General features: G+C 38.2%; 1 protein-coding gene and 1 long non-coding RNA gene across 2 annotated transcripts in view; one reads left to right on the top strand and one right to left on the bottom strand.

The window, feature by feature from the left end:
- LOC147172762 (uncharacterized) overlaps positions 1–8,383 on the bottom strand; it is a 32,910-nt gene extending 24,527 nt beyond the window's left edge. Inside the window, exons 1-2 of the long non-coding RNA XR_015095330.1 lie at positions 7,970–8,383; positions 7,568–7,681 (exon numbers count right to left, since the gene is read on the bottom strand). This is a non-coding gene — a long non-coding RNA (uncharacterized LOC147172762). The remainder of the gene's footprint in view (positions 1–7,567; positions 7,682–7,969) is intronic.
- Positions 1–13,191, top strand: part of myom3 (myomesin 3) — a 59,669-nt gene that overhangs the window by 11,502 nt on the left and 34,976 nt on the right. Inside the window, exons 4-8 of the mRNA XM_086077891.1 lie at positions 5,095–5,248; positions 6,573–6,730; positions 7,392–7,484; positions 7,583–7,671; positions 8,832–8,876. Coding sequence (XP_085934017.1) covers positions 5,095–5,248; positions 6,573–6,730; positions 7,392–7,484; positions 7,583–7,671; positions 8,832–8,876 — 539 coding nt within the window. The remainder of the gene's footprint in view (positions 1–5,094; positions 5,249–6,572; positions 6,731–7,391; positions 7,485–7,582; positions 7,672–8,831; positions 8,877–13,191) is intronic.

Raw genomic sequence — 13,191 nt, 5'->3', positions numbered from 1 at the left:
TTCTATACGGCTTGTTATGAATAGGGTCGCATTTGAATGGCGCCCATCCCAGCTGACTTGACGCGTCCCAACCTGCACCCATGAAATGTGAAAATTTGAAATGGAGACAGGAAAACTGCATACAGGAAGGAGGGAGCCCTGATCTGAATAGTGCTGTTACTATCGCATACTTTTGAATTGATTAATCTATCGATTATTCAATCAATTAATCGACTAATCGGATTCATTTTAATTGGGCATTTAAGTGTATTACTGTTTATTAACCAGTGATTGCATGGTGTTTATTTCATACTTTGTATTTGTAGAGTGATAAAAAAAAAAAAAGATGTTGTACTATGTTATCAATTTGGTCATTGTTTTCCAAAGTACAAACAGATGTTTGCAAATGTTTTATTTTGATTATACACAGTCTTCTTCCACGAAGGACTACAGAAATCAGTGAACAATTAGGGTTGAGATGCTGAAATCTGAGGATTTGGGCAATTGTAAATTAAAAAACGGCTCCAAACCATTACTCGGTTATTAAAATAGTTGTCGATTAATTTGGTAATCGATTACTTGTCCATTAATCGGTTAATTTTGCCAGCTCAAATGGAACGCTCCAAGGGTATCAAGCATGTCCTTCTACAAAATTGTGAAGCACCAAAGCATGAGTATTAGGCTTGAGAACAGAGGTTACAACAAGTTCTGCTCCCACATTATTAAGACCTTTCAAATTGATTCACTAAAAGTAATTCTGAAAAATCGGAAAGTACCCGAACTAGGATTTTGGAAGCCAACAGCTCTTTGAAATAACTTTTTGAACATATTGTCACGAAGAGATAAAAAACAGAAATCAGAGGATTTGGGCAATTTGAAATAAAAAAATGGCTCCAAACGATTACTCGATTATTAAAATAGTTCTCAATTTGATAATTGATTACGTATCGATTAATCGATTGATTTTGACAGCTCTAGAGCTGAAACTTGAACCTTAGAACTTGCTCCCATTCAGTTTGGTTTTAAAAGGAAATTTAATGTGTGGAAATCTTAGCTAGAGTTAAAAAAAAAAACAAAGCCTAGATTTTTTTTTTTAATATATTTCTACCTGTACACGAGTATTTTTTGTTACACTTGTAATGTTTCAACCATATTTTTTTGGGTCATCACGCAGCCTCTTGTTAATTGGTTACGTCATTGGGCACAGATGCCGCATTATCCAGGTCAGACTTTTCTTATTGGCCTTGACTGTTTTATGCTCCCTGCCTTGTGTTTAAACTTCTTTTCCCACTGAGAGTCTGTATAATTTGAATGATGGAGAATAAGTTGATTTATTTATTGTTCCGGGAATGAAGTAACATGTCTGTCACCCTTTACTTCTCGCGTATCTTGTTATCATGGAAGGTGGGCAGGAATCCCTGCTCGGCTGTCATGTATGGCTCTAAAAATAATCCCAGACAAGAAACAGTGCCTCTTCATTAAATTTTCTCACAGGAATGTCTGCTGTTCTGGTCGCATGCGTCTGATAGTGCCCGGAGTATGTAGTATGGAACTTGGAACAACTGTACTAGGGCTGGGTGATATGGCCAAAAAGTAAAAAAATTTTTTTTTTTTACAATTACGATTTTAATCTAATAACCCCCCCAAAATTAACATTTATTTAAAGGTTTCATTTATTCAAAAATAATTCCTGTGCAAAATGTTTAGTCAACAATAATATATACTGATTATAAATCAGTATATATATATATATATATATATATATATATATATATATATATATATATATATATATATATATATATATATATATATATATAAATAAAACATTTTGACAAGTCTGAAAAATAGTTCATTAAACATGCTTTAAGATATTACAACAAAGTCAAGATTGGCATTTGTTGACGCCAATATCTCCCTTTTAAATGAATATCGGCTCCAAATATTGGTTATAAATAAAAAATGAATAAATACATAAATAAATAAACATAAAACAAGTAAATTATGCCTTTTTATGGACTAACATAGGCTGACATTCACAAAAACACACCCGCAGATGCGACACAGTTGTTTGTTGATTTAAATATATATATATATATTGAAGGTTTATGATAATAAATCTAGGTTTGTGTGAATGCCACATGTGTAAGCTCTGAAATGTTTTGGGAATTATGTTTTTATCTGCTTCAGGAGCTGAGATATCAATTATTTAGTATGCATTGACAATATTGTTGATTATCCAGGATCCAGGGGGGTAGGAGGGTGCGGGTGGCCGCGGGATGGGAGGGGGGAGGAAGGGAGGGGTGGGGGGTGATAACTGTGGCCACCCCTGGCCACCACGTGCCTCCGCCATTATTTGGGAACAAATGTAATTTGCCCTAAACTCAAATTTAATCAAGCGCAGGGAAACTAGGACAGAGAGACGGAAATATGTCAACGGCAAAATTAATTTGTGCACGTAAACATAGTCGGCGTGTCTCCAAATGGCTTCTTTAACATGACGGCGTGACGTTGGATTGACAGATGGATGCGGCGATGTTTTTGTCTTGACAGGAGCTGTCCTCTACATTGCTAATAAATATTAAAAAATGTCCTCCAGAGCAGAAATTAAGCCATAAACAATCTCACTCCTGCAGGCGGGATGAGTTCTGAGCCTTTTTTTTTTTTGCTTTAGGACTGACAGACTGAAACTTGATTGAAAAATTGTGACAAGAAAGGTCGCATAGAGTATTAAAGGGGCCGCTACTTTTTGGAGAGTGGCTTTGCACACATGAGCATCCATGTGGATTCATGCGATTTGTGCATTTCACTGCCAATTATCTCAACTATTTGTTCAGCCCTTCATGCCAGAGTGGTCGTCATAGATCAGAGCTGCGTTTGTGAATATTTAATGGCGAGATAGATCACGGAACGCGCGCTCCTGGCGACGAGAGTGTCATATTAAAGCGTTCCACTTATTCATGTTTAAGTGTGCGTGCTTAGCCGTATGTAGACGACAACAGAGATGGTGAGGCGCATTAAAAGAAAACATGAAGTGTATTAGGGAGGGTGTCATCGCAGGGCAGTGGAATCGCTTATTCCTGCTTCATGATTAAAAATCAGGGCCTTTGACTTTGTCTGTGAGCATTTTTCTTTATATATCTGGAAGGGGGGGGGGCTGCCTTCAATGCACTGTGGCACAGATTCTACAAGCCTTTAATACTTGACTGGGAAAAAGATGACAATTTTTACCCAAAACAGCAGCGCTAGTGTAGTGGTTCACATAGCTGACTTTTTATGAAGCCTTGTACAACCTTGACACTGCATATGAAAATTATATATATATATATATTTTTTTTTAAGTTTGTTGATATTGGTCTTATAATGTGCACAGCACACATGTAACGATATCTTCAGCGACAATCACGAATATCGTAAAGCTCAATTAAATAGGTTAAATAGGTGACTGCTAAGCCTTTTGAACTGTTTTGCTAACCAAAAAAAAAAAGGCAGCACTGAAACATGAAACTCTCACAAGTTTCTCTTTAACTGAAGCAACCCCCTTCGCTCCCGGCTTTTTTTTTACTGGATTTTGACTAATTTTGCAAAGCCCACAAACTTGTGTTCTATTGCTATAAAAACATGTAGCCTATCAAAATAAAGATTAGAGTCTCTGCTTTCATCTGGAAAAAAAAGTATATTTATATCCGTTTCTGTTTTGCAGCAATTAGCATTAGCAAAATATTCACTTTTGAAAATGGCTCAATGAGTCAAGTATCTTTTTAGTTTCTCAACACCACATAGTAGTTGAATAATATAGTCCAGGAAAGTGTTTTTTTTTTTGATTGCACACAAAAACAACAGCCATCACTGACGCCATCAAGCAAAAAGGCATCGCAGAGCAACCAAGCTCTGAATCGTTCAAAACTGAAGGGTTCCTGGAGAGGAACGAGTCGTCCCGCCAGAGATTTTTCGAGCAAATCACCAGCGACGACGAGGCTAGGCTCAAAAAGAGCGACCTTTCGAATTCTCTCGAGTGGTGCTCGTCTAAAATGACACCTCGGTTGAAATGCAGCAGCCGCGCACGGACCTCATCAAGCTGTCAAATGCGAAATAGCATTTGTCGAGGACTGCGCTCACTACAAAAAAAGAAACAAATAGTTGTATTCCTCTTAAATGACAATGTCAGTTTCTAAATAAATGCTTCTATGCATTGCTATCTCTTACGTTGGAAATGAGCAGCGTTTTTTGACAGCTTACACCATTTGAAAAGCTTTTTTGCACTTTGTTTTTTCCCAATTCAGATAGTTCAAAGGTTTATATTTTTACCTCAAGGTTGCTTCTGTTCTTCGTTTGTCATGGAGAGCGAGAAATTGATCCGTGTATTCATTCATTCATTTTCCGAACTGCTCATCCTCGCTAGGGTGGATTGATCCATTAAATCCCATTTCAACTAAAACTGCTTACAAGACATTATGCCTACGGATGAAAGACCAATAAGAGTGTCGTCAGTCTACCTAGTGGGGAAGTTGGCAAATACAGTTTCCTACGATAAAAAGTGTCATTAATTTGGCAAAAAAAAAAAAAATAAATAAGGTAGGCTATAACACTTTAGGGTAAAGGTTGGGATTAAGGTTTGGTTAAGGGTCAGGTTAAGAGTTGTCAGAGGGTTAGGGTTTAACATTTAGATAGGGGCTAAGGTTTAGGGGGTTAAGTTAGGATTCGTTTTATGGATTGGCTATGCGGACAAATGCAAGCATGTAAATGCTGAAAAAAATGTAGACAAAGGAAAAAAAACATCCTCTAGCATCAGTTTAACCAATCGACACAAAGTTTGGTTGACATGTCCATCCTAATAGGTCACACGAAAAACTCCAAGACCCATGCCTGAAACTGAACAGGAAGTCGGCCATTTTGTTTGAAACAGGCATTTTGGTTGAAGTCCGGGGCTCATACTTTGAATGAACTATAAAATACACACAAATGAAGCGGGTGTGATGTAAAACTACTTACTAAGTTTTTTTTTTGCCCCCAGCATGGCATAAAAGGTTTGATCATTACTGTATTTTGAGGATTTGCTACGAAAAACGGGATCATACTTTTGTCATGATTTTAAGTGATTATTGCGTCCACCAGGGAGATCCTAAGGGAAACTGTAGCGGCCGACGAAGGCTACCATCGAGACAAGTGGACGATGTTTGGGAACGAGGCGGAGAAGTTCGATGTGAGCATGATGCGGAATCAACGTTTGCTACGCACCCGCGTGGACAAAATGGCTCTTCGTAAAGAGGTAAAAACTGTGAATTTTTTTTATTTAATAAATAGAAAATGGGGGAAAAAAAGGCTTTTTGTGATTGCTGTTGACTTTTGTCATCCAACACTACAGTTTCGCTATCAACTACGTTTGGTTATTGTGGAAAGCATTCCACATTCATTGATCATTTATTAGCATTGTTTTCAGGATTCCCACGCAATTTCTCCAGAAATTGAACTTATGCCATTTTTGTGGGGTCATATTCATACTTTCTTTTCTTGTACACATTAGAAAAATAAATGAATAAATGCAATCATCTCACTACCAGACGTGGCAAAGCCCTGCCACGTCCAGTGTTAAAATATGTATCAACTTGTTGGATATGACAGATCTGCAGCACATTTGCATTGATTTTTTTTTTTTTTTTTACTCTTTCACACCTTTCAGCCAAGATCAATAAATGTCAATTCTTGCATAATGCTGCTCATAAGCAGCTAATTGCTGAACTGAAATTTGACATATGGGGGAAGTACACCTTTGGAATGGAATGCAAAAGTTATTTTTTAATGGCTATATTTATTTTACACTTGTGAGACAAATAAACCAGCTACATAAGTAAACATAACAAATAAACAAACATAAGTTTGCATTATGTGCTTGAAGATAAGCTTATAGTTTATTAGGGATGGGAATCCTTGAATGTCTCACGATTCGATTTGATTCCGATTTGTGGCTGCACGATTCGATTCAGAATAGATTTTTGATTGAGAACGATTTTTGATTCAAAATGATTTGATTGGCAATGATTTTTGCTTCAATTTATAGATGTTCAAGGAATCGTAATGATCTACTCCAGTCTGACTCGCTAATGCTAATTAGCGCTGTACTCGCGGCACTTTTATCACTCAAAAAAATGGCTCCACGCTGGAAACAAATAATAAATTGTATTGGAATAACTTGATCGTGACTTTTTCCTTCTACTCTCTAATGTGGCTACAACTTAACAGTGTATCAGACAGTGTGGAACCACACTGACCCCAATTGGCCAAATCGGGTACAACATGAACAGCGCTCCCAATAAAGGCACACACAAACAAAGGGAAGACAGTATACAATAATTTAAATAAAATCGATTTTGGGGCATTTAAAATCGATTCTGAATCGTACTAAATGAGAATCGGGATTCTTATGAGAATCGATTTTTGGGCACACCACTAATAGTTATACTATGTTATTTAGAAATTAATAATTTTTTTAATAATAGATGCAGTTGTCATTTCCATGATTCTGGTTTCTGTACTTTCATTATGACATTACTGTAGTGTGCAAATGTATTTGTGTGCGTTTTGCAACGCTTCAGGCACAAAAGAAGGCGTCCGAGCACTTGGAGTATCTGGAGCGTCTAAGTCAGAAGGTGCCAGACTTCTCCGTGCCCCTGAGGGCGCACACTGTCTGGGAGGGCATGACGGTGCAGTTCGCCTGCGTGGTCCAAGGCTGCCCACCCCCTCAGGTCACATGGTAAGACGTTACACATGTATCCAATCTTCTGCAATGCTATTCTTTCTGTCCTCTGTTCAGTTTTTACTAGTATTATTATCATTAGTATTTATTGCATCTGCCACGTTTCGTCCCACGTTCCCCAAAATATGCAGGTTAGGTTAATTGAAAACCTTTGCATCGATGGTCATTTGTCTAAATGTTCCCTGCAATTTGCTGATGAGCAACCCAATGTGTGCCTCACCTCTTGTGCAGTCAGTTGGAAAAGGCTCCATCTCACCCGCGACTCCTAATGAGGACAAACGCTATAGAAGATGGATGGATGGCAGCGGTTTTGTCATATAAATTCACCATAATGATGGAATGGAGTAAAGATGGAGCACAGCATTAAAATTGCACGATTAAGACACTTACGCCAAGACATTAAAACCCCTCGAGTCATATTCCTGCTCGAACCGATTAAAACCAAATATATTGCAATATTTTATCTTCAAAAGTCCCACTTTCTTTGTGAAAGAAAATATTATTTGGGATACTGGATGGAATTAATCAAAGATCCCTGGAGCACACTATAACACTGGGAGTATATTTTGTCAGGTTCACTAGCAGCCATCACAATCTGTGTAAATGTATCTGTGGATTGTAAGATTTTTTATATTTTTTATTAATGGTGTCTTTACAGGTACAAAGATGGTGAGGTGCTGAGAAAGCCTGAGATGCCGTGGAATTACGGGCTTCAGCAAGCGTTTGGTCTGAATTACCTGGAGATCAGACGGTACGCAACTGAAACTGATCTATTCATGCTGACATTCTCGAAATGTACCTTATACATCTACTTCTCTCCCAATTTATACGTACCATATATTATATTAGATGCTCTCCTGGTGACGCTGGCGTGTACAAAGTGGTGGCCAAGAGTCCCCTGGGTGAAGCGATGACCTTCGCCACACTTGTGGTGAATTGTGAGTAATTCTGTCAACACATTATGAATGATTATAGGCATTAAAAGTAAGTCTTTTTAGTATCAAAACATGGTATGGTATCAAAACATGAAGCAAAATAAAAGATATATAACCTCCCCTTATGGTTACAGTCGATATATAAATAATGCTAAATATTTACATTTTTAATTACGCTAAACGACATGTATATGTTTAGTATGTCAAAGAAATAAGCAAGTACCTGTGCAGTATGGCAACATGTAGCATTGTTAGCTTAACAGTGCAGAAGTCCATTGACGAAAACGCTAATTTTACTCACCGCGTAGCCGTCAGTCCATCGCAATCGGTGTCCAACTTCTTGCTCAAGAACGTTCCAGAATCAAACCTGCAGTGTCGTATTTTCCTTGGCAAACATTTACTCGTCGTTTCCCGTCCTCTTCATCACCCCGTAACGGGACAGTTTCCAACTTTTCAGCCTCATCTGGAAACTCATGGGAGTTGTGCGTAGCTGTCTAGCTACGTGGTTAGCCGCTAACTGAGTTAGCATCTACTTTCCGACAGGTGAATTCTGTTTAATAGTGTTTTTATGCCGACGTCAAAGTAAAGCGGTTATCAGCCATTTCAAGTTAGAAGAAGTCCAAGTAAAGGTAAGTTGACTCTTAGTTTGGATTTGAAACTTAGAGTGTGTTTTTTTTTAAGTTTTTTTTTAAATACACCAGTTCTGGAACTGGTCTACTTCTGACACACCTCATATACCGAATGCCATTTTCTCACATTGCACAGTGAAGTAGCTTTCTATCTCCATTACATAACAAGTGATCTTGCAGCACTCATGCATAATGAATTCCAAAGGTAGATGGAGGAGAAGAGTGCACAGCGGCAATGACTTTAAACAGCTTTCGTGGCCTTGCAGCACCAAGACAAATATAGTAATTTTCTTTAATGTTGACTTTTCATATCTTTGTAGAGATGGATTGGTATTTCTATTCTTTAAACATCATCAATCCATGTTCTTGATGGAAAAAATCCCATCCACATCCATTCCTGCTGCCCGTTAACATTAATGGCATATAGCATAAATGGGCTTTATTATCAATTTGTGTGTCCTCTCATCCTTCTAATGTGAACCTCTTTTTTTCCCCCGTATCTCCATTTTGGATCGGTCCTGCTTCGCCACGCAGCATATAAAGGAGCCACGTCTGGTTCGGATGATTCCCGAACTCGGGGTAAGATGAGTGTCCACATTTATTTTATCTTATTAATTAATGTTCCACAAGCTTCTAGTTAGTTAGATCTGTTTGTTTTGTGCATGGATTCAAAGGGTCTTACGGAAGTCCGTTGGGAGAGAACTTTTTGCAAGAGCTGCAGCGTCAGCCATGTATATTTAATCCCAGTGTCAGTAGGGAGTGCATTCTGTTTTCGCTTCAAGTCATACAGCTTCTCATATTGGCTGCAGCACTGTTTGGCCCGAGATCCCTTACAAAAGCAACGTGGATTGACAGATCAACACATTTACCAGAAGCGCGTTCCGTATCAAAGTGGTTCTTTTTCCATCTGTGAACTGCCTTGGCTCTATTGGATTAGGAGATTTGTTGTAGGGTGTGTAACGGTATGCCAATTATCAATGTTTGCTACCTGCAGTACTTTGGTTTTAAGGGTTATGGTTCGGTTGACGTTGGTAAGGCCACACCAAAGGTCAACTCATACTTTCCAAATTGTATGTCCGCTAGTGGTGTGCGATACTGCTAATTTTAAGTAATTTTAAGTAAATACAGGGCGAGTATCACCGATATCAGTATCTTTTCATAAACTTTTCGAAAATGATGGTATATATAATTTTTTTTAATTAAAGCTCATTCACTGGCAGCCATTTTCACTGAAGCAACCCCCTTCGCACCCGGCCGTTTTACTGGCTTTTGACCGATTTTGCAAAGTCCACAGGATATTTTGTACTATTGCTATAAAAACATGGAACCTACCAAAAGAAAGATTAGAGTCTCTTCTCTATCAGGAAAAAAAGTATATTTGTATATGTTTCCGTTTTGTGGCAATTAGCATTAGAATATATCAAAGTTTCATCATTATTCACAAACCTGTTGAAAGCACTTGCAAAAAAAAAAGAGCTTGTTGCTACTTGGCTGTGGCTGATCTCTTATACTCTGCTGCCACCTGCTAATAACTACCATTGCTTTAAGCGACCTCTTCATGTCAGAAGCTGTATCAAAGCTTTCTCTCTGCTCTTGCATTAAAAAAACAATTTAAAAAAACATATAAATATGGTTTTGGGAGTGAAGGACAACGTATTAAAAAACTTAATAATGCAACTTTGGGTTTTAATGAGTTAAGGTAGCTGTATCGTCAAATTGCTTAATCACAATCAAATTTCAACCTTCAAGTGTTTTTGTGTTGTTTCCTTTTTAAACAACGGACAAAATTAGGACAAAGTTTGTTGATAAATAGAAAATACTTTATCAATGTTTTTCCCCTCAGAAACATTACAACCATAACAAAACATATTTTTTTCTACTTTCTTAAACAAAATGCGCAAAGTGATTATAGGAATTGTTTAAAACAAATTCTTTATCATATGCTGTTCAGAAACTACAAATAAATAAATAAAATATTAAAATTATTTTGTGGATTACTTTTCAACCTAAATAAACAAGATGTTAAAGATTATCATGCAGCAAATATAAGACATAAAACAACATACAAAACCAATTATTTTTCAAGTGCAATACTGTATGCGTTCAGGCAATCGACTACAAACGGTGAGATGCTAAATCACCATCAAAACACAGGAGGGGAGGAGGGAGCGCGGGAGCAAGTCTGCCTGTTATCTGTTTGACTAAACCGCAGCATGGTATAAAAGAGCCCAAACTGAAACTAAACTACTAGATCGATATTATAGTTGCAGTGTCGATCCGATATCAATACTGACTTGGTATCTATATATCGATATTTGGACATAACATTCACAGATTGCACACTGTATACAGATTCATTTTTTTTCTTTTTAGGAAAGTGATATAGCTGTCTTTGTTTTTTCAGTAAATGACCTATGCAGACAAGTGCAACAGTAACCGGTTGAACAGAGTGAATTATTAAGCTATAAAAAGATCACGGGCATTTTTATTGCTTTGGCTCTTTGTGAAGGGAGAGGCATTTTAATTGCCGCTGGTAGTTGTGTTTGCATCGCGCTAGTTTCTTTTTGATACGCATCGATATAATAGCACTGGCGTGATGCCGTTATCAAATCAATCAACACGTTTGACATGCCGCCAAAAGCGGCCATGACAGCTGCTCGCTAGAGGCTGAGCTGAACTGCATTTGTTTACGGAGACGCGTGACTCGAGCAGGAGGCAAATACATTTACACTGTCCTTTATATAATGTTCTGTGTGGGAAGGACTCTGAACTGACAAAAAATACGCACAAAAAATGGCCGCTAGTCTTTTGACATCACCACAGCATATAATGGCACTCAGACCAAGGCTGAAAAATCGGAATTTACCACTAAAATCTGACATCATGTACCTAAATGGTACAAGGATTACAATGAAAATCGAACAACATCTGAATAAATACAATTTGGTTGAATCCTGCAACCTTGCTACTAGGGGTGGGAATCTTTGAATGTCTCACGATTTGATTCGATTCCGATTTTTTTGGGTGCGCGATTCGATTCAGAATCGATTTTCGATTATTATTATTTTTTATTCAAAATAATTTGATTGACAATGATTTTTGCTTCAATTTATAGATGTTCAAAGAACCGTAATAATCTACTCCAGTCTGACTCGCTAATGCTCATTAGTGCTCTCGTCGCGGCACTTTTATCACTCAAAAGAACGGCTCCACGCTGCAAAAAAACAACAACTTTGATTGGAATAACTTGATCGTGACTTTTTCCTTCTACTCTCTAATGTGGCTACAACTTAACAGTGTATCAGACCGCGTGTAACCACACTGCCCCTAAGTGGCCAAATCGGGTACAACATGAACAGCGCTCCCAATAAAGGCACAAACAAACAAAGGGAAGACAGCATAAAATAATTTAAATAAAAATCGATTTTGGGACATTTAAAATTGATTCTGAATCGTACTAAATGAGAATCGCGATTCTTATGAGAATACATTTTTTGCTACGTAAGATCACTGACCGAAGTCCTTAAATATTCAGGGATTTTGTTTATAATGTTGTCTCACTTATGTGGTCATGGTCATCCAATCACTTCTTCTTTGCTTTTGGTCATCCGTCACGGAGTTTAAAATGTCAACATATACTTTCCAGGATTACAACAGAAGACACCGATATGATGCAAGAAAGAAGAGGAACCTTTTTTTTCATTGTAGGGACTTTCCCTGCTTCAATTTCCGTCTATTGCTAATGCCATAGTACAAACGCTTGACATGCCAAACCAAACAAAGCTTGCCTTTTAAAGGCTCTGATAAAACAGAGCAAAGTCAAGGGAAGTGCATTCCAAATGATTTATCGTTATTTGTACTGCTGTATGCGCCGGATCTCGTTCCTGTCGTACCTTAACGTGATTGCTTAGGTGTACCGAAACTGCCAGTATTCCCTAATCATGCGCATTGTTGAACTCGAGTCATTACTCAACTGATTTTTCAAATATCGTTCCTATTACTTGCTGTACGTCAACATCGCTGCGATGTAAATACGACCCGCCGTTCTGGAAATAGAGCTTTGTCAGCATTCTACGGGGCACTGTCACTTTAAGCTTCAGTATCTCGTATGGAAACGATCACAGCTTGCAAAGGCAAATCAGTCAATCAGCCAAAAAGCGCAACAGCGGCACATTCATGCTAGCGGCGTGGCAAAGGTCGAGCCGTTGAATGATGGCAAGCGAGGATCCAAGCGAGGTAATCATTATTATTAAAACAGCGTGTATCCTTGTGTTAGTCAAGAACACACAAATAAATGATGCCACCATTTCTCAGATTTATCGCTGACAGTGAGATTTGACAAGACCTCACAGCACCCGTAGCTTCTTCTTTTTTTTGTGGGATTGTATCGCCTCAGTGGTTTTGACAAGTGCTAGCTGAAGTAATAGCGTGTCAGGAATTGTTCACTTTCCGCGAGCTGTCACATCTTTGGCTTTTGCGTAGTGTTTTCCTTGAGGGAACGCCTGGCTCATCTGTTCCCTATTTCTATCTTGCTGCGTGCTTGTGTATGAGAAGGATTTCACTTCATAGGCGTTGTTCCAGAAAACTGTGAATACGTAAATCACTGATCTCAGACTATAATACAGTGAACCTCCTCCCGTTTAATCCGTGCTACAGAAGAGACTTTATTTAAAAAAAATAAAAATAAAAATCAAAGCTATACCGTTCTCACACGTTTTAACTTATTTAAAAGGAAAGTCAACCCCCCCAAATTCTTGACAATATTATGCAGAGGTGGCAAATCCAGGTACAGAAAGTAAAAACCTAGCTAGCCATAGATGCTAGCTAGCGAGCTTCCAGGCTAGCTCCCCGGGTGCTCGGTTATCTGCTAGGGAGCTAGCTAGCTAGCACAAGG

The sequence above is a fragment of the Leptonotus elevatus genome, chromosome 6 (genome assembly GCF_054856555.1).
Source record: "Leptonotus elevatus isolate MCC_2025b chromosome 6, RoL_Lele_1.0, whole genome shotgun sequence".
Lineage (NCBI taxonomy): Eukaryota > Metazoa > Chordata > Actinopteri > Syngnathiformes > Syngnathidae > Leptonotus > Leptonotus elevatus.
This window is presented reverse-complemented; position numbering and strand designations above follow the sequence as displayed.